We start from the raw sequence: 20,861 nt of genomic DNA on the forward strand, positions 1-20,861 counted from the left end.
CTCAGATTTACCCAGCCGGCTCCAGGTCCTCGGGAGTCTGCAGTGAGGCAGCAGCATCCTCACCCTTCGGCCCTACGACCCTGGCTTGGAGCAGTCGTCACAGCCCAAAGAGCCCTCCGATTATATGGAGCTCCACCACACAGGACCCTCAGTTAACAGGATTCCCTCCCCTGCTTAGTATTGTTTTGATTTGTAAAACAACAATAAAAATACGATGATATCAAGGAGCAGTTTTTAAAAATCACTTGAGTTGATGATTATTTTAAAAAGCCATTTGAGGCCATGTGTGGGCCAGCCTCCTCTCAGGTCCTCACACCGTCCCATTTGCACCTCCGGTCCTGATGAGGGATGTCCCGACTCAAGACCCTGATGTGTTGGAAGTTCTACAGAAGAGGGTTCAAGCCATTTGAGAAAAATGTGTAAAACAGTTAAAATAAGAGCTTTGGATCAAGCCAAGCCTCTTAGGCTTGAAAGACAACATCAAGGTCATCTGGTCTAACTCACACCAAACAAGCTGGACAAGAGGGTGTCCAGACTCAGCTTGAATGCTTTCCAGGATGGGGGGCTCACTACTTCTAATTTATCTGCACACCGCTCTCATCCCTGCAGAACGTTCTGCACATCCAGCAGAAGGATTGTTGAGTTCCCAGATGGGACCAGGGGAATTGCACAGCTCAAGTCAGAACCCTTTTCCTGTGTCTGAAGACAGTTTCCAAGTTAAACCCTCCCAGCTCCTTCGACCATCTTCTTGTGACTCTGAGCCAGTTCCTCTGTGAACCAGAAGTTGTACTGGTGGACACCTCCTTCCTCTGCCATGTGGGAGCCCTGGAGATCTGGGTCTGGGGGCTCATTCGCTCTGTCACCACCCCCATTTGGGGACCCCTCCTCAGGGACCAGCTGCTGTTCCTTGGATCGCGGCTCCCCCTGCTGGGGTTTTGGGGTGAATGTTCTGCTGGGGAGACAATGCTCCCTGGAATCTGTCAAAGAACCCTGTTTATCTCCTTTTACAGACGAAGAAACTGAGGCACAGTGGGTCTGCAGGGCACTGCCAGGTCACCCATTCCGGCATCCTGACAAGCAACTCTGTCTTCTTCAAATGGGAGCAGGCTAACTCTTTGTCACTGGATCCCGCTGTCTTCCCGGTATACACCCTCATGATAGACACATAATGAACACATCAACCACTGTGTGTCTCCTGCAGTCCAAGTGCTAGGTCGCTTCACACCTGAGTCCCCACAGCACAGCCAGACAGGTACTGTTATGATCTCTATTCACAGGTGAGAAAACTGACGCCCAGAGAGGTTAAGTTGTTTGCTCTAAGTCACACAGCACACGGATGTTGGAGTTGGGATCCACATCCTTTTGGGTTGCACTCCAAAGCCCATGCTCTTAATCATGAGGACCTTCCAGCGTTCCTAAACAGCCCCTGTTAGGGCATCAGCTCCCCTGAACCAGCACCTTCAGGGCCTCCCTGCCCAGAAGGGTGATGGAGCAGAGTCAGAGGGGCCGGGTTCAAGACTGGGCCCTACCTCTTCTTGGCCACAGGGACTTGGGCAAGTCTCTTTAAGTCTCCTACAAAGTGAGAAGAGTCCCACCCACTCTGTGGAGCTGCCTTGGGGGCTTACGGAAGAGCACAGGATGGAGGGCTGTCCTGGAGGGCGGGTGCCTGGGCTATACTCATCCGACCTTCTTTGTGTTCTAGAACCACCTGCAGAACCACCTTAGGGTGTTGAGGGTCTTGGGCCAGACCTCCGTAATCATGCTCTGAGAAACTCTCTGATTTGGCTTCCCAGAATTCTGTCTCTGCCTCCCTCCCTCCTTTCCTCCCTCCCTCCCTGTCTCTGTCTTGATCCATCTCCTGTGGTGCTTTCCCTCCACCTCTCCAAATCCACCTGTCTTTCAAGACCCAGCTCAAGCTCCTCCTCCTCCAGGAGACTTCCATTACCATCTCTCAGAGCACTGGATCTCCAAGCCTGCGTGGATTGTGTCCTGTCTGGTGGTCTTGGCTGGCAACCCCTGCCCCGCCCCTGCAAAGTGTTCAGCACGAGGCTGGGCACCCATGGCACCCACTGCCCCCTTGGTGGCTGGGAGGGATGAGGTGGGAGACAGAGAGCAGGACCTCAGGCCAGGAAGGGAAACTCACCTGGTAGACGGAGACCCCCGCAGGGGTGCCTTCAAGCACCTCGGCCACAAAAGGCAGGTTCTGAAAGGTGGGGTCGTTGTCATTGAGGTCCAAGAGGTTCACGAACACTGTGGCACTGCTGGTGGCTCTCAGAGGGGGCCTGCCGCCTGGGGCACCGGGGACAGAGGGAGGTGAGGGGAGGGAAAAAGGGGTGCATGAGAAAAAGAGACAGGGAGAAAGATGAGTGGAGAGAGGGGGACAGGTTCTGTGACCCTCCACCCCAGGGGTCCCTCCAGGCAGCAGCCTGGGCCTTGCACCCCCAACTCCCTCCAACCCTGGAGGGTGCCCTGGGGGTCACAACTGGGAAGTGGGTGTAACTCCATTCTTAGGGATCAAGACACAGTAGGCCCCAGGACGCCTAGAGGACAAGTCACCAGGGGAGGTCCCCAGGCCAAGTGTCAGGGGCCACAGCCCAGGTATATGGGGCTGCGAGCGGCAGAGGGCACGTACAGTCAGTGACAGAGACAATGATCTTGCGCATGAGCTCCGCCTCATGGGGGTCGGGGTTCTCGCGGTCCAGCATGACGTGGGTGGTGCGGATCTTGCCCGTGCTGCTGTTGAGGCTGTAGAACTTGTTGGGTGGCTGGATGCTGTACACCAGGGTGCCATTCTCCCCCAGGTCTGGGTCCACGGCCACCACCTGCCCGGAGGGAACCAACACTCCACTGAGCCCAGCCCAGGGAGGGTGTCTCTGTCCCCCAGGCTGCCTGCCTGGGTTGTGCGAGCTCACACCCACGTCCCAGCTCCCCACTGCCTGGGAGCAGGAGGCATCCTGGCTCAGACACACGAACTGGGCCTCCCTCCTGGATCCAGCAGGGATCCAGGGGGTTGGGAGGCAGGAGGTTCAGAAGATGCATCAGCAGAAGTCGTGGGCTCCTTGGCTTCTTCACTCACTCAGCTGTGACCTTTGGTAAGCCCCTTTCCCCACCTAAGCTTCGGCCTTCTGATCCGTAAAAGCAATGCCTAGCACACCGGCATATGGAGGCTCCCAATATCTCATAAATGCCAGGTCCCCTCCACGTACCGTGTCAACAGCCTTATGAGGTAGATACCTAAATTATGCCCATATCACAGATGGGGCTCAGCGAGGCTCCCCAGGTCTCCCAGCCAGGAAGTGGCTTTGGGTCCCTCCAGAGCCCACGTGAGTAGCCAGCAGGCAGCACTGCCTTCTTCTCCAGATACGCAGGGTGACATGTTCACGGGCTTTTGGGAGAGCAGGGGGCCCCAGTAGGTCCATGACCATGGAACTCTTCTAGGTAGGGGCTGGGGAGTCTGAAGGCTTGGCTGAGCTTTTGGAAGAAACTGAAACTCTGGATTTTGGGAACTGGGTTCCTCATCATCTAACCTTCTCTTCCTTCCTTTGGAGCTTTTGCTTATGAGGCGATTTGAAGAGATTAGGCCTCTGTGACACCAGGGAGGACGGGGCATGGGAAGGGGGCCATGGACAAGCCACCCAGTTTGGAGGGGGGGGTCCCAGCAAGTTGGGACAGTCATGAGGCTGGGAGGGGAGGCTGGGGGAAGGGGAGAGAGGCTGAGTCTCCCTGGAGGGGGGGAGCGCCATCCCCCAGAGGGGGAGGGTTTCAGCACAGGGCCCCCTACACGCTGGCCCCTTTAACTGTCCAGCCCCCATTGGTTCCTCACTTGTAAGCCTCACCCCCTAAAAGGTCCACGCTCGGCACTGTCCTAATCCAGGGCAGCAGACCCCACAGCCCATTCTCTCCCAGGTCCTGTGCCCGCCAAGCCCCCGCTCTGCGGGGGACTTCTCCAGCTGTCCACCTCCCACAAGGGGAAAGCAGGACTCAGAGAGGCCAGGGCTAGACTCAAGGTCACACAGCACCAGTCTTGGGGCCAACCCTGCTCCCACCCTGGAGGCCTCCTAGGGTCCCAGGACAGCATGGCACCCACCCCCAGCTTGCCCCCCCCAGGGGCCACTGTGGCACCAGAGGTGCACAAGATCAATGGAGGGGGTGACCACAGTCCCCAGGGTCACATCAGGACAGTGTCATTCTTAATTCCAGGGCTCTCGGCGATGACAGTCTGACCTCGTCAGCTCCTTCATCTTACTTGATGTGGGGCCTTTTGTGCTTTGGCAGCAGAATCTGTCCCTCCTCTGGCTTAATCCCCAGCCGAGGTGTCTGTGGGGCCACCAGACCAGAACAGACAGATGGGCTGCCCTGGCTGAGGGCTCCCATCTGCCCCTAGGCCCCAGGGAGGCCGGGGGGGGGGAGGCCGATGCCGCTGATGACCCTGATCGCTCCAGGCCCTCTTCTGCTCCAGAGGGGGAGGCAGCCCTACTCCCAGCCCACTCTGCTCAGCCACCCTCCCTTCCCAGCTTTGCTGCACCAAGGGGCAGGGGTGGGGGAGGCTGTAGCCTTCCAGGCCTGAGGAGCCCTCACTGTGCTGTGGGCATGTTGCCTTAGTTTCCCCAGCCTCTGTAATGGGGACCCAATCACCCCGTATTGACCACAGGGCTCCTAGCTACTCCAGGTGTAACTTCAGCCGGGCAAAGTCATTCTACTAACGGACGAAGGAGACCAGCAAGCCTTGCGTTTCTACAACGCTTCTCTCTACAGTCAGAGGAGGGAGATAGTCTTTAATTCCCATTATTCTGGATGGGGAAACTGAGGTACAGAGCAGTTAAATGACCTGTTCCAGGCCAGTAGCCTGTTGCTGAACGCACTGAGATCCGTTTCACTTGGGGGCGGGACGGGGCTTCCACTCTTCTCTCCCCCAACCCGAGTGCCCCAGGAGGTCTAAGGTGGCTGCTTCCAAGTGACCCTGGTTGGTGGGTGGGCTCTGATTTCTGGCCTCTTGGCCACTTCCTGTTCATGGGGTGGGGGCGGGGCATGGGAGAGGGTGGTGGGCTGTGGCCCTTCCTGCAGGCTCCCTGCTGGGCGATTCTGTAGAATCTCACCACTTTCCCCTCATATATTTCCCATTTCACACCCCTCATTTTTCTCCTGGCCTGACGGGAACAGTGCTCTCCCTCTCCCTCTCCTCGATTTTGCTGGAGGGCTTTGACAGGCTCTAAATCAGTGCCCATAAGCCAGGTCCTTGAAGGTGGCTGCAGGAGCTCGGAGGGAGAGCAGGGCCAGAATCTCACTTGCAAACAGAGAACGGCCACTCGGCAAGCTCACGCCTGTGCGGGTGGACGCCCTCGGTGCACACGTGTGCACGCAGACACACACGCCCCACCAACTCCAAGTACACCCGAATGCAGGCACACACTCGTCTGCACACAAGCTCTGAAGAACCACTGGGCTCGCCCACGCCTCAGATCCAGGGCCCAGGGCCAGCGCCCCCTCCTGAGGGGCCCGTGGGAGAGTCCTGCAGCGCACGCCCTGGTCTCTCTCTGACAAGGAAGACCCAACCCGACCTGGCGGAGCTGGGGCCTGCTGGGTGCGGAAGGAAGGTAAGCAAAAGTCCCTGACAACTTTCATTCACAAGTCTTTTGAACTCTTACAACGTGCCTGGCATTGTGCTGGGCACTGGGGCTCAACAGTGGACAGACAGGTGTGATTCCAGCAGGGAGGCGGACGACGATGATAATGACAGCCATCCTTTATCAACCACTCCCCATGTGCCAGGACACTTTGTGTATCCTGGCTCACTAAGTGCTGACCACACTGTCAGTGGGGACTCTAGCTATCTCCATTTTTCAGATGAGAAGATTGGAGTACAGAGAGGTTAAGTAACTTGCCCAAGGTCACACAGCTGGAAAAATGGTGAGACTGGGATTAGAGCCTAGACATTATGGTACCAGAGGTTGTCCACTTAATCACAAAGCTAGGTTCCCTCTTAATAAGCAAGCAACCTAACAAACACATACAGACTGTGGGACCAGCTCTGAAAGAATCCGAGTATGGAGAGGGCAGAGCTACTTTAGGTGGGGTACTCAGGGAGGGCCTCTCTGCAGGGGGGTATTTTAAGCTGGGACAGACAGAGGAGAATGAACCAGCCATGGAAAGAGCAGGGGTGAGGAGAAGAGGAAGAACACTCTGGGGGCAGGGAGAGCTTGTGCAGAGGCCCTGATGTAGAAGAGTTTAGTGGGTTCAGGAAACTGAGAGGCCACTGTGTGTGCTGTGGGGAGGAGTGTGGTGGGTGTGGGAGGGTGGTGGGAGATGAGTCAGGATGTGGGCCGGTCCTATTCAAATATCACCTCCTCCTGATGTCACCTCTGGGTTAGCTGTTCCCTCCCCTGCAGCCTCCTCTCACACCTCAGCCACCGCCCCTACCTCACCCGGGGCCTCAGAAGCCCCCTGGGGGTCCCCTCAAGGTACTAACATGTACCCACATATATATGCACACATACATTTCACAGCTATACAATTTGAAAGAATTTTTATGACTATTCCTTTCGAAATTATTTTGCTATGACAAATTCAATTACTGTATTGGCTTCTTGATTTCTGGTGTCCTGGCAATCACCACACGTAACTGGGAATTCCAGAGAGTTCTGGAAAATTCTCAAAAATTCTGGAAAATTTAACCTATAATTCGTCCTCAAATGTAGTGAAATTTTTACAAACACTAAATTTCATAATTATTAAAGTTGTCATAATATATTTGGTAGATCTTTAACAGAACAATTTTAATTTTGGTTTCCCCTTTTCTTTCTGAACTTCTGAGTCATTACATTATACTTTTTTTACGTCTCAACACTACCCTGGGTCACTGGAAAGCTTGAGTAGCCCAATCCTGTGCCCACCCTGTGCCCAGGGGAAGAAAGGCCACGTCCACTCTGTACTGAGGGGTGGGCTCACACGTCGGTCTCCCCAGAGGTACAGGTGGGGTGACCTGTGGGCTACGTAGCTCTGGGAAAGCCTCTGGCTCTTACGTAGGGTGGGATGGGAAGCAGTGGTGGGTTTGAGCAAAAGAGTGACAAGAAGTTCCTTGAGCAGAGCAGGAGTGTTGCTTCCTGTTCCCTGAGACTGCTGAGCTCGGGGCCCAGCACACAGTGAGTGCTCACTGAAGGTTTGCTGAGGTTTCCTGGAGAGGGAGGAGGTGCTGGGCAGCAGGCCCCTGGCCCACTGTCCACACCTGCTCATGGCCCAGAAGGATGTGAGGAAAGGCTGGAGACCCTGAGAAGGCCACTGGGGACCAGATCTGGGAAATGCCCAGCCCAGCAGATCTACTCTTTGCCCAGCAGGTGGACTCTTCAGTAACGGCTCCACTGGCTGGTGTCCCATGCAGCCACTTTCTCCCAGAGACCCTTTCCTCACTTGCCCCTCAATTCCTTCTGGGAGGAACTTCCCAGAAACATAAAGCAAGGGTAAGAGTTGACCAGACAGGTGTTCAGAGGTGGGCATCCAGCCCTCTTGGGGTCCCTGCCTGGGGCTGTCCTGGGCTAGAGCCCACAAGGTGGCAGCAGAGAGCACCCATCAGCTCTGAAGCCCTAGAAAGCTGTGGAAATGGCCCAGGGTGGTGGTTTCCAAATCTGGCCCCGGGCTGGAAGGAATCCTCCGACTCAGAGCTCTGAAAAACCACCGATTCCAGACCCCTGGCCCCCAACCTACTGGAATCTCTGGGAGGGGGACCTGCACACCAGCTGAGAACCATTCAGATCTTGGACACGTGGAAAGGAGGGCAGGACAGGTGTGACTGCCAACCCTCCCCCTCTCTTTGTCCTTCTGTCTAGGTTGATATCCTCTCCCATCTAGACCCCGGGGGACCTTGTCACCATGGGGTGTAGCTGATGAGGGCTGGGGGCGGGGAAGCCAGGCATCACCAGCCCAAGGCTGCCTGAGCTTGGGAGGGCGGAGGGGCAGCTTTCCCGGAGAACTGGGTGTGCAAGTCACCACCCTTCTCCCGTCCCACCCCAGCTCTCCAGTTCTCAGGGCTTGGGCCACCTGCCAGGGCACTCCCGAGCCAGCAAAGGAATACGGGCTGGGCTAGGTGGCTTCAAAGTCAGACAGACCTGGGTTCGAGTCCTGGCACGACCTCTTACTAGCTCTGGGACCTTACCAGCTCTGGCAAGCCCCTCACACTGTAAGCCTCAGTATCCTCCACAGTCCAAGGGGAGCAGTGAGTCCATCTGCCATGTGACATTATGAGGATGACAGAGAATTCATGAGAGGCCCCCAGTGCAGCGCCTGGCCCATCCCAGGCCTTCAATACATGGGGTGGCCAGGAGCTGTGAGATTCGTGGCCATCTTAAGGCTGGCTGGGTGGCTGTGGGTCTGGATGTTGGGACAAGCCTCCCCAAATGAGGCAAAATGGAGCACAAGGGTGAGGGGAGGAGAAGGCCTCACAAATGTGAACCCCAGAGCAGAGCAGATCAAGTGGGGTGCTCGACCCTGGCTTTCCTCAGCTTCCCGAGGACATCAGTCTCGATTCTGGATTCCCCAAGGCTATGTCTCCCTTCCCCACCACAAGTCACATTCCTGCACACAGCACTTCGGCGTACACGCACTCAGCACGCACAGGGGCCTGTGCAAACCTGGAACATCCCGTGCCAGGAGATCCCTGGGTGAACTTCAACCCCACGCTGGGAGTCAGCCTTGGAGGGAGCTGACCCAGGCCAATGGCGGCAGTGACAGAGCAGTAAAGGGAAGGCTGGACAGAGCTGAAGCTTGTGCACTTTGAGGGAGGGGCCTGACTTGCTGAGAGGGCTGGGCGCTCTCCTGAGGGGGTGGCCAGAGCCCTAGGGTCTCAGGGCAAGTGAGGCTACAAGCTGAACTGGCCCTAGCTCCCCTGGCACCATCCCTGGGCTGCCTGCGCACCCTCCGACAAAGCCTGAAGCCCACTGTCCCTGAGGACTGGGTAACGGCTTTCCCCTGACCTCTGACTATCTTTCACCATGCAAGAGAGATTCTGGAACTCTGCCCCAAGGGCTGGCTCAGAGGGAAACATTAAGTTCATCAGCCCCCCAAGGGCAGGTCCATAGGGCTCACAGGGAATGGCAAACACCCTCTAGGAAGGGTGGCCTGGCAGTTCTGCTGTCTCACCACCACTCACCGTGGTCACGTCAGAGTCTGGAGGGGTCATCTCCACCAGGTTGATGTAGTAGGGAGCGTCCTTCCAGATTGGGTGGTTGTCGTTGATGTCCAGGAGGGTGATATTGACCTGTGAAGCCAAAAGGGGCACTGTGGGACGCACCTAGCTGAGCTGTGCGAGGGCAGGGCCCATGAGGGGGACACACTCAGATGCCTATGGGGCATCTTGGCATTAATGCCACCACCTCCACCCAACCTGGGGGCCTCGGGACAGGGCCTGGACTTCCAAGGACAGGAGGGAGCCAGGACCCTTCCGAGTCCCATCAGGAGGCTGGGAAAGGATGAAATGACCCAGAAATCCTTCCTGTGACCTGGGACTTCTCCCACCCCATCCCTAGTCTTGGCTGAAGGTGTCTGACAGGGTGAGGGAGGTCTGGGATGGGGAGTCCAATCAAATCTCTTGAGCTTCCCAGTCAGTCTCAGCTACAAGCCAAGCAATTTCCCTGCTCACCTGGCAGCTGGGTAAATTATTTATAGAGCTCTGAATCCTATTAGCAGGGGCCTCTCGTGACAGAACAGGGCACTGAGGATTTTTCTTCCCTGGCCCAGAGATACCAACCCCAGCCCCTCTGGCCGGACAAGGATAGGGGCACCTGCTGTTGGTAGGGTGTGGGCCATGGAGAGAGGTCAGGAGAGGGCTCCCAAGGGAGAGCCGAAGAAAGCAAATGAGGACCAAGGAGGGGAGGTGGCTGGAGTGACCATCAGCCCATCAGCCTCCTCTCCCACAGAGGGTCTTACTGACTCTCACTCCCCCGTTCTCTTCAGCAGCCAAGAGCTCAGTCAGGACCCTCCAATGTCCCTCCTCTAGCCTCCCACTCTCTGAGGCACCCTTGGCAGGGTGACAAGGCCTGGGCCTCCAGGCCTTCATGGCTCCTACTCACTCATGGCAGGGAAACCCAGCATCCTTTCTTGGCACCACCAGTGTTAGGGTGGGGTGGTGCAAGCCCCCGGGGACCCTCCAGGGCACTGCTTCCTGCTCTGAGCCACTCTTCCTGGCAAGAATACCTGCTCCTGTTTCTCGGCAGGTGCCAGGGTAGCGAGGGGCCCATGGGGCTCAAGCCTTCTGCTACCTGCCCAGCTGGTCTTTTAGGGGCAGGTGAGAAAATATTTGCCCCTCTTAAGTGCCCCACGTCCCAGGTGGGAATGCCTTTCTTCCCTATAGCTGTAGTGGCCCCAGGGCTGACCTTGGCTGACAGTGGGTTGGTACCTGCCACCCTCACTTCACTCCCACTGCCTCACTTTGTGTCCTGAGGCCTAAGAGGTACAACCTGAAGATGACTGGGGAGCAGCACCTGATCGGCAAGTGGGAGCTGGGGGGCAGGGGAGGCGTGGGCACTCACAGTCACGATGCCAGTTTTCTGGTTGTGGCCCACGCCCCCGTCCACTGCTCGCACGATGAGGATGTATTCAGACTTGGTCTCACGGTCGAGCAGGGAGGTGGTGGTAATTTCCCCTGCAGGAGAGAGGTGAAGTTTGGGTGGGTCAGGGAGAGATCGGGGAAGGAGGGAGAGAGCACAAGAAGGAAGGAGAGTCAGAGCACGAAAGAGATGCTTGCGAGATCAAATGATCCAGCAGAGTGTGCGTGCGAGTGTGCATGTGTACATGCGCGCACTGTGGGGTGGTGAGATGGTACTCACGGAGGGAGCGAGGGTAGCACCTCAGAAACTCAGAGCTGGGCAATATAACCCAGTGATGAGGGGGTATTTTCAGATGTGAGAAACCCGAGGCTGATCACGGGGTTGGGGGCTGGAGAATAGGGCAGGAGGGCTACTTGGCCTCAAGCTCTGTCACAAAGGACCTTTCCTTTAGACTTCTGCCATCAGCTTCCTGGCTTTATCACTGGAACTAGTTACTTAAAGTCTCTGTGCCTCGGTTTCCTCATCTGGTCAAAAGGGAACAATGATAGGACCTATGTCATAGGGCTGTTGTGGGATGGATTTAGTTTCCATGGAAAGCTCAGAACTGCGCCTGCACTGTTTATCCATACAGTCACGGAAATACAGCAGCAGGACTGAAACACGGCAAGTGTTTCACACATGTTCTGACTTATGACTCATTACTGGACAGTTCAACCTATGGTGCGTTGAGAATTAATAGTTATAAACGAATGTCCTTAATTACCCTGAGTCACATAATCATATTGCCTTGAATTTTTTTAGTGCATAAGCAAGTTATTCTATTAATACAAACATTTAAAATAGACCATAATTTTTGTCAGCTTGTTTTGACTTTTCTTTGTATTTAGTATAACTAAAATATGGAAGTCATCTGGTAGTGGTGTGCTAGTAAATGCTTGACAGCCAGCTCCCCAAAAGAAAAAAAAAGGCATTTGCCGATTTCCATGGTGTAAATATTCCCACCAGGGCCCATTTTAAACTGCCAACTTGATGGCATTGAACTTGGATCTGGGAAGAGATGCACGCAATTGCATCCTGCGAGCAGGTGTGAGCACGGTAGCCAGGCCATTGACCATCTCACATGGACCACAGGAATGAGCCTGTATTTGAGGGCAGTGAGACCCAGATTTGAATTCTGATTATGGCCCCTTCCAGATGCTTGGCCTTGGGGAAATTACTTAATTTCTCTGAGTCTCTGTTTCTCATCTGTAAAATGGAGATTAGTATGCCCTTGAATCAGAGCTGTCGTGAGGATTAAATGACTGTAGGTGAAGCTCCCAATACACAGAAAATGCTAGTTTCCTTCCAATGGGCTGTGGAAGCTCTCCAAGGGGACTGTGTGCTGTGCATCTTTTTATCCCCATTGCCTAAGCTGGGTGACCTGGGGCAAGTTACTTGACTTCTCTGTGCTTGGTTTATTCTATCATAAAACAAGGGAGCTGGGCCAACGGCCGCTAGGCATCCTTCTACTCTCACATTTCCCTTCCTGCCACACTGGCCTGTCCTCTGGCCTGTGCATGGCTGAGAGGGAGCTGGGGGTGGAGGACAGGGCAGCAAAGGCACGAAGGCCAGGAAAGAAAGACTGGCAAAGGTCTGCCTGCTGAGCCACGCTCCTTGCTGGGGTGGTATCAATTAATTGGCAGGGCGAGGAAGAAATTAATCTCTAAAAAGTTTTAAACATGAACTTGTCGGCATGATAGATGGCTCCTTCTGTCTGGGAAATTAGATCCAATTAAGGCCACCTTTGTGGAGCAGGCCTGGCTAATTTGACCGAGGAGCTCAGAGGAAAACGCTTACACCTTGGGAGCCGAAGGAGCTGTGTTAAGGCAGCAGGAAAATGTCCATGTCATTGTTAAAGGCCCCGGGGTGGAGACGGGGTCCCTGACTGGGGAGGCAGGGCAGGACACTGAAAGGTCACTGTGCCCATCGCTGTATCTGGGTGGCAGCATGTGGCTCTAACGTGGCTTTATACAATGTAGCATTCAAAGTCTGGGCTCTGGAGTCAGGAGTTCAGGCTCTCCGAGTCCTCAGTCAAGTTACTTAACTTCTCCTGTGCCTCAGTTTCCTCATCTAGAAAATGGGGATAATGCTACTACTTGTCTCACGGAGTGGTGAAGAAGGCGAACTGGGACAACGCGGGTCAGAGCACTTAGAACAGGGCTGAGCACCTGGTCAATGTTAATTAACGATATTACTCTGAGTCCCCTGGAAACGTGAGCTGCCAGAGGGTGGATGCTCCTGAGAGCAGGGAGGAAGGCCCAGGATGGCCCTGGATGTGTTCAGTCTTTGTCCACATCAGCACCAGCCATCTGCTCCCCAAGCTTCCAGGAAAAAGGGATGAAAGAGAGATTGAAGGCAGACTTTGACCAGAGAGGCATGGACAGAAGACTTAACGCCCTGCTGGGTCACTGACCACCTGTGGCAGGGATGGCCAGAGTCCACCAAGGATTCCTGCTACCTTCCCAGGCTAGAATGGTTGCTGGAAAGTGGCTGTCAGGCCAGGGACTACGTTCCCCAGCCTGCCTTGCATCCAGCCAGGGCCATTGCCTGGTTCTGGCCACTGGGATGTGGCAACAAGTGACATATGTCACCTCCAGGCCTGGCCTATAAACATCTCCTTGCACAATACTCCATGTTCTCTTTTCCCTTCTGCAGTGACCTTGAAGCCACAACATGGAAGGGGCCTGGGTCCCAGAATCACCACGTGGAAGGCTGCCCACTGAACACGGCATTGTACTGCTGTGTGAGTTAGAATTTCTGTTGTGTTAAGCCACTGAGATTTCAGGGTTTGCCTGTTTAACATCTACAGCTCCCTTACCTGATACAGAAATAGGTACCTGGAAGTGGGGAGCCTCGCATGCCCACTAAGCTGACTTGGAACCCTGTGAGGGAAGGGCCTTGTCTTATTCCATCCTGCACCCCAGCACCCACCACAGTACCCGGCAGAGAGCAGGCCCCCATTGATAGCTGAATGAATATCTGAGTGAATATCCAGGGGCCTCACGTTCCTTCCCAGGTTCTGGCTGAAAAGCCTGGGGTCCCTTGTTGCTTTTTTATGTCCCCCACACAAGCCCTCGAAGCTTCAAGGCAGAGAGAGATCTGGTGGGAGGCATGTGGAGAAACGCAGAGAAAGGTGAGAGTTACATGGGCTGAGCAGGCAGCTGGGGATGGGGGCCCCTGGGTGAAAAGACCAGGCAGAATGCTGGTGATAAGCTAACTGTTAGCACTTGCTCTGTGCCAGGGGCTCCTCCAAGGGTGATCCCTGGAATGACTCAGTCCACACCACAGTCTGAATAGGAGCAGCCTCATTTTGCAGGTGGGGAAGCCGAGACACACGCCGTGTTAGGAAGAGGAGAAGGATTCAAGAATGAGGTGGGCAGCTGAGGGAGGGCGACACTTAGGCTTGAAGAAAGGTGGCCCTGAAGAGTGGTATGTTAGCCGGCCCTCTGTAAAATGGAACACATTTTACACGTAACAGGGCTCTTCACCATCGAAAGACACCCTTCAGTGGATAAATTCACGTTGTGATTCTGAGGAGGGGTTGAGATTAGTAATCACACCCAAATTAACATTCAGGGATAAACCAGGCGCGCAAAGCTGGCTTGCTCAAAAATGGGGGCTTCCTGTGAGGGGGTGGAGACCCTGGCCCAGAGGCAGCCCTGGGCTGGGTACGGCGAGTCAGCCTGAGGTGCAGAGGACCAGAACAGGGCTCACCTGAGCGGGCGTTGATCCGGAACCGGGAGGAGCCCTCCAGGGAGTAGATGATGGACTCCTGGCCGTACTCCCGGGAGCGGTCCAGGTCTGTGGCATTCAGGAACAGCACCGTGGCTCCTTCAGGGACACAAAGGGGCAGGGGTGTGCCACTCACCCTGGCCCCGCAGCCTCAGGCCCTAGGAGCGGGCCGTGGGACCACCTGGTGACCAGCCCTCAGGAGGCGGGCAGCTTGCCCGCAGGGGTGACCCAGGGATGCGAGTGGGCTCAACCACTTGCTCCCATGGCCCAGATCCTGGGCTGTGCGGGGACAACGCTCCGCGGAAGGTGGGACCTGGAGCCTGGGAGGGATTGAGCCCGCCCCCCTCCCCCTCCTGGGCCAGCCTCAGGGAGCACACCATGGCCTCTCCCCCACGCCTCCCTGGCTGGCCACCATATTAAATACACTCACATTGACCAGCTTTGACTTTGAGTCAAAAAGAAATGAAGCTCCATATTAAATTAGTCTACATTTATTGTATTCAATTTCAGTCTTGTTTTATCTTGTTCACAAGGGGCATTTATAAGGGTTTTTATTTTCTCCTTAATGTCCAGTTAAGGCCCTCACCTTCATTTCCATCTCTGTGAAATCCTGGGTTGGGGGATCAGCTTTCCTGGCTGCCCTAGCCAGACCCTGCGAGCAGTCTGTCCTGAGGCCGTGTCCGCCAGAGCTGTGGCCCCAGCCCCCTCCTGCTAGCTCTGGCAAGACAGTGGGGAGGCTGAATGTGCAGACTTCTGGAGTCATGACACCCAGCTGGAGTCCTGCAGGACTTCTGGCCAGTGCCTTAACTTGTCTGAGCCTCAGCCTCTTTCTCTGTAAAATGGGTCTAACTATAAAGCCCAACTTGTGGGGCTGGTGGTGAGGATCCCGCGGGATAAAGCCTGCGGGTGGTAGCTCTCCAGGAGCCGCAGACACAGTTTCTACTGTGCTGATGTATCAAAAGTCCCTGGGGTGTAAGGGGCCTGGTGCGGGGCTGTGGAACAGGCAGGTCATTCTAGCCCCTTCCAGGAGGCCCTGAGGCCTCTGACCTGACTCTCAGTCCTGCCTGGAGCAGGAGGACAGGTACAGGGACCCTGACACACCCCCTATCCAAGCATACTCAGCATGGAAGAGGATTAAGTGCCATGATGAGGCCACTCCTGAGCAGAGGCCCTGAGGATGGTGTGGAGTGCACGAGGCCACTTCAGCAGTGACATTCTCCAGGGGCTGCCAACTGGGAGGGGGAAGGGTGGCGGGGCACAGCCTGGCACCCAACAGCAAATCATCAGACTCCAGGAAAGTACTATGAGGCTCTATTTAGAAGTTTCCATGGTGCCAGGGGAGGTTTCCCCGGACGCCAGCTGTCCCTGACTCCAGCTGTCCTGACTCCTCCAGCTGTCCCCGACTCCTCCAGCTGTCCCCGACTCCTCCAGCTGTCCCCCGAGTCCTCCAGCTGTCCTGACTCCTCCAGCTCTCACCTGAGTCCTCCAGCTGTCCTGACTCCTCCAGCTGTCCCCCGAGTCCTCCAGCTGTCCTGACTCCTCCAGCTGTCCTGACTCCTCCAGCTGTCCCCCGAGTCCTCCAGCTGTCCTGACTCCTCCAGCTCTCACCTGAGTCCTCCAGCTGTCCTGACTCTTCCAGCTGTCCCCGACTCCTCCACTTGTCCCTGACCCCAGCTGTCCCGACTCCTCCCCTTGCTTCAGCAATTCCTGATATGGGTGTCTTCCCCACTAGAGTAGTATACTTTTGGTGTAAGAATGAAGCTATCAGCCTGGCCCCAGGACAGAGCTGGTCCCCTGGAATCTGAGCGTGGAGCTGGTGGTCCTGGCTCTGCAAGGTGGGCCGTGCCACCTGAGACCTGGGCCAGGGATGAGCTTCTCATTGTCATTCTCACGTAGGAACACACACCAACCTTCAAGGCCACCCCTTCCACTGTCATGGCCCCTGGGGCCTGCCTCACAGCACCGTCATCTCAGAACTCTCTGTACACTCTTGTTTAATCAACGTTGTTGATTTAATTACTGCTCACTATTCTCTTTCCTGCTAGAACATAGCTGCAGGAGAGCAGGGACCAAGAGCCTAGTGGAGTGTCTGCACATAGCCGGTGCTCTGTGATTAGCTGCTGGCTGGCAGACAACTGGACATCTCCAAAGGGTCCCTCATGTGTCATGAGAAACAGACAGGGAGGGGCACAGGTCCCCTGAATCAGTGTGCAAACTTAGGTCTGCACACTGTATGTGCCGGGACTGCCGGTTTCCTGCCTTCATGCCCTCCCCTGCCTGGGCCCATACCTGCCATGATGTTCTCCACCACGGACACGAAGTAGGCAGGCTTGCTGAAGGTGGGAGGGTTGTCATTCTCATCCTGGAAGGAAAACAGAGAGGTTGCAGGAACCAAAGAGGCAGTTGGGGCTGGTCAGCTGTCGCAGGCTGGCACCAAGGGGAGGCTGGGCACAGCTGGCTGAGGAGCTCTGGCCTCAATGTATAACCAGAGCCACATGGGGTGCCACGAGAGGGCCAGGTGCCCCTCCGGCTGGGCTACAGTTAAAGAAGGCAGGACAGGACTTGGGGAAACACGTGGGCATCGGGAAGGGATGGTGAGGGCCAGGGAGATGGAGAATGAAGGCAGCACTTGGAACTGCCTACAGCTCTCGCCCCCTTGGCTCCCCCCATCAGTCCTCCAACTGAGCTCCAAGCTTACTCCAGTTCTGCCCCGCTCAGCTCATAAGCCCCCATGCTGGGGATGCCCACCCGGAACCTCCCTCCCAGCTCCACCAAGACGATGGTGGAAGGTTCTAAGAGCCCTCCTAGAAGTGAAGGGAGAAAGGAGCACTCCAACCCAGAAGTATGCAGTGGCAGGTGGGGGTCAGGTGTTCCCAGAGCCTGAATTCTAGAACCCTCCACACACAAAAGAACAGCTGCTCCTCTGCCCCCCTGGGCAAACCCTGGCTCAGAACCTACCACCTCCAGTTCTGGAGCAATCCCTCCTCAGGCCCAGTCTTCTTCAGCAACCAGGCCAGAGGGACAATGGTCAGTGGCCATGGGCTGAACTGGCAGGCTGGGGCCCAGGAGCAGCCTCGGCCTCCTCCAGCTCCTCCACATGCTATCTCCCTCCTCCACAATCAAGGGAGACTTTCCTACCCTTTAAGACTCCCACACGCACCAACTGCCTTTTGCAATCACTCAGCAAGAATTCCTGCCTGTTCCCCACTTGGAGGAAGCCTCACTGGCCCACCTGACTCAGAGCTTTTTCCCCTTTCCCAAGAGCCCTGTGCAGAGCTCAGGGGTCAGCCTGGGTCACGACCCCCTGGGGAGTCTTTAGGCTGCAGTCTTCAGGGGTGCATGCTCTGAGGGCTTCATTTCCCCCAGGGAACTGGGAGCTCTTTGAGGGGAAGACTCCTGGAGTACGCCTCTTTTGCTGGAGTTACGTCTGGCTGAGCAAGCATGAAAAAGGCCGGCATGCTACCTGGCCATCCACCCCTTGGGACTTCAGAGAATTCCATCCTGCAGGGACCGTGGGTGCCCAGAAAGGAATGCTCTTCTTTTTCCCCAATCTGGCCCCTGGCTCTGGACTGCGCACCAGCTCCTGCTGACCTGTTCTCTCCCAGCCTCAGAGCACTGGCGGTGTGAGGACTCACTTGACGTCCAACACCCCGACAGCAGGCCTGGGCACGCCCCTGGCGCGGGCATGAGTGCCCCATATACGTGTATATTTAAGCCTTCTGCTTGGCTGCACGCAACGGCGCCGAGAATGTCAGTGACAGAGCATGAGGCAGAAACTTATTAGCGGTGATATTTCCCCGGATCCTGGTGCCGCATTCGCTATTAGTTCTAATTCAGCAGCTCCCTCTACAAAAGCTTATTGTCCCCTAATGGGAAATCTACAAACCGAGTTTGACTTCTTTATTAAAAACCAACAAGCAGTGGATGAAAAGGAATCACCTGGCCCCTGTCGCCGGCCCCCTCCTCCTTCCAGATCCCTGTCGCTTTGATCTGCCTCTCCCCACCCCCAACCTGGGCAGTAAGTACTGCCATCAACTACTTCATCTCCGCTGGGTTTTTTTTTTTTTTTTTTCCAGTTGAGAGAAAATCCTTTTTGTGGAGAGAGGAGGCAGCCCAGTCAAGTGACAGCTACTTAAAAATCACCCACGTGCAAAATCCACCCAAAGGCGGTGACCTTTTCAAGTGTGGTCCTTAGACACAAGTGACTACACAGTCTGAAAGCCCTGCTCGGGAGAGGATGCTCACTCACAGCCCAGGCAGCACCCGTCTCTGTTGCCTGACCCTCCTGCTGCCAGGGGCCAGGGTGGACCCGGAAGGAAAGTGCAGGGCCACTGCTGACCACATGGCAGCTCTGAGGGAATCTGAAAACAACGCCCCTTCTGCTGGGCTGAGGTGGCTCCATGCCAGGGAACACCCCGGCTTGCTGAGTGGACAGCGAGGTGGATTCCTGCCCCCACACCCCCCGCACATGGAGACCCCGCTCCTTGGTATCAGGGAGGGAGGCTGAGGCTGCCGGCCACTCTTTCATTCACAGCAGATGAAAGGTGGTTAGTTCGGTCCCTTGGCCTTCCTCTTCCTGCTCGCTCTGGTTCCATTCGAGGGGCTGAGGCAAAAAGAGAAAGAGGCCCTCCCCGGGTCCCTTTCTTAATTGAGCCGCAAGGTGGGAAAGGGACTGGGGTTTGGGGCAGTCCCTGGGTTTCCAGATCCGCAGATCTTTGAAGGCCTTGTTGCTCCAAGTGTGGTCCCTCGACCAGAAGCATCAGCATTGCCTGGGAGCTGGTGACAAACGCAGTCTCAGCTCTACCTTAGATGCGCTGAGTAAGAATTTGCATTTTAAGAAGATTCCCAGGGAATTCACCTGACCTTTGAGGAGTATTGGTCTCGATCACGTGCAGATAGGGATTTCCAAGGCTCCAGGCCCAGGGGTGTGGTGGAAAGGATGTGAACCCAGGAGTCAGACGGGTCAGGGTTCAAATCCTAGTTTACTAGGATTGGAAGTAAATTCAAATGCCTCTTACTAGCCAATAAGTGAGGAAGGTGTGACCTTGGTGACCTTGGACCAGCTCTGTTCCCTCCCTGAGCCTCAGCTGCCTCATCTGTAAAATGGGACTGAGAGAGACTGCATAATGTGAGAGCACCTGGCACACTGTCAGAGCTCAACAAGTTTTCATTTCCATTCAGCCAATTCTGCCTGCCCATCCGTGGGCTGGTGCAGAACACCTCAACCTATTTCCCTAAACCTCCCCTAGTCCCACCCTCTCCCTCGTCCGCTTCCTCAAAGCCTAGAGAGGGTCCTTCTCTGCCCAGCTGAGTTCTTGGAACTCCCATTTGCACTAGCGACGGCCCGGGGCATGGATGCTGCTGATGGTATGCATGTCTGCCTTATCAGCTGTGATGACAGCCGAGTGCCACCTGCGTGATCTCTTTTAATCCTCATGACAATATCACGAGGCAGTTCCATGATTATCACCATTTTGCAGATGAGGAAACTGAGGCTCAGAGAGGATAAGAACCCCAGGTCACACAGCTAGAGGGAGGCAAAGCCATCTACCTCCAAAGCCATGCTCCCTCCTCTATTCAGTGTCTCCTTGGCCGGGGCGGGGTGGGGGAGGGCAGGCTTCACAGTCCCCTTCACATCCCTCCAGGACCTGCTACTGCACCTTGAGCACGGGAGGACTTTGCCGCCTGCTTGAGCAGCACAGGGTGGGGGCTGTTTGAAAGTGATGGGTCAGCTGGTCAGGGTTATGAGTGAGGCCGGGGTTAGGGGAGGTTAGGCTGTGGTCAAGACTGGGAAACCAAGGTCAGGTTTGGGAGATGCGGTCAGGGCCGGGGCCATGTGGGCCAGGACGTGGTCATTACCAGGAACGGTCAAGACCAGGACTGATTGGCAGGGGATGCATTCTAGCTCTTTGCTAGAATCACCCGTGGTCCGTCACGGTGGGAGGTAGCGGGTTAAAGGTAGACAAGTGTCCAGGCGTCTATGCGTCTCCTCTTCTCTGTCCTTCTCCCCTGCCACTCCCTGAAGCCAGAAGTGCCAGATGAAGGCCCCAGACTCTCTGGCCTTCCCTTTGCTGGACCTGGCTCTGCATGCCACTCCTAAATTCCACTCCCACATGCCCATCTGCGGGGCTCCCTCCCAGGCATCTCCCTCGACTTTTCCATCACTGCCAGCCCCACCCTGTGCAGCAAGCAATAGGGTCTCCTGCCCAGACGAGGTCCCTCCCATCCGGGAGGTGGCCCTGGAGCCTCAGCCTTGGGTTGAGAGGACAGGTGTGTTAAAGCCAGCTGTGGGGCAGCGCCAGAGGCTGTTGGCGAAGCCAGCTGGGACAGCAAGGTCATCCAGCAAGCCTGTTCTGGGCGAGATTCTCCTGAGCGTTATGTCAAATCACAGCGTATCTGCTAACGTGACAATCTGATCTAATCCTCCCGGAGCCGGTAATGTACTAACTCTTCCATCAACACACGTTCACCCTCTCCTGCAGGCAGCAGCCTTTATGAGGTGGGGGGTCAGCTTGTGCGTGCGCAATAGGGGTGGTCTCGGGGGGAAAGGCCCGC

The 20,861-nt window shown here is 55.8% G+C and overlaps 1 protein-coding gene across 1 annotated transcript in view; it reads right to left on the reverse strand.

Annotated features, from left to right (window-relative positions):
- Window positions 1–20,861, reverse strand: part of CDH23 (cadherin related 23) — a 402,905-nt gene that overhangs the window by 106,690 nt on the left and 275,354 nt on the right. Inside the window, exons 18-23 of the mRNA XM_087432054.1 lie at window positions 16,596–16,668; window positions 14,289–14,405; window positions 10,518–10,630; window positions 9,140–9,247; window positions 2,633–2,822; window positions 2,144–2,289 (exon numbers count right to left, since the gene is read on the reverse strand). Coding sequence (XP_087288180.1) covers window positions 2,144–2,289; window positions 2,633–2,822; window positions 9,140–9,247; window positions 10,518–10,630; window positions 14,289–14,405; window positions 16,596–16,668 — 747 coding nt within the window. The remainder of the gene's footprint in view (window positions 1–2,143; window positions 2,290–2,632; window positions 2,823–9,139; window positions 9,248–10,517; window positions 10,631–14,288; window positions 14,406–16,595; window positions 16,669–20,861) is intronic.

This window comes from Ceratotherium simum, chromosome 6 (genome assembly GCF_057802395.1).
Source record: "Ceratotherium simum simum isolate JZ-2026a chromosome 6, ASM5780239v1, whole genome shotgun sequence".
In the NCBI taxonomy this organism is placed as follows: domain Eukaryota; kingdom Metazoa; phylum Chordata; class Mammalia; order Perissodactyla; family Rhinocerotidae; genus Ceratotherium; species Ceratotherium simum.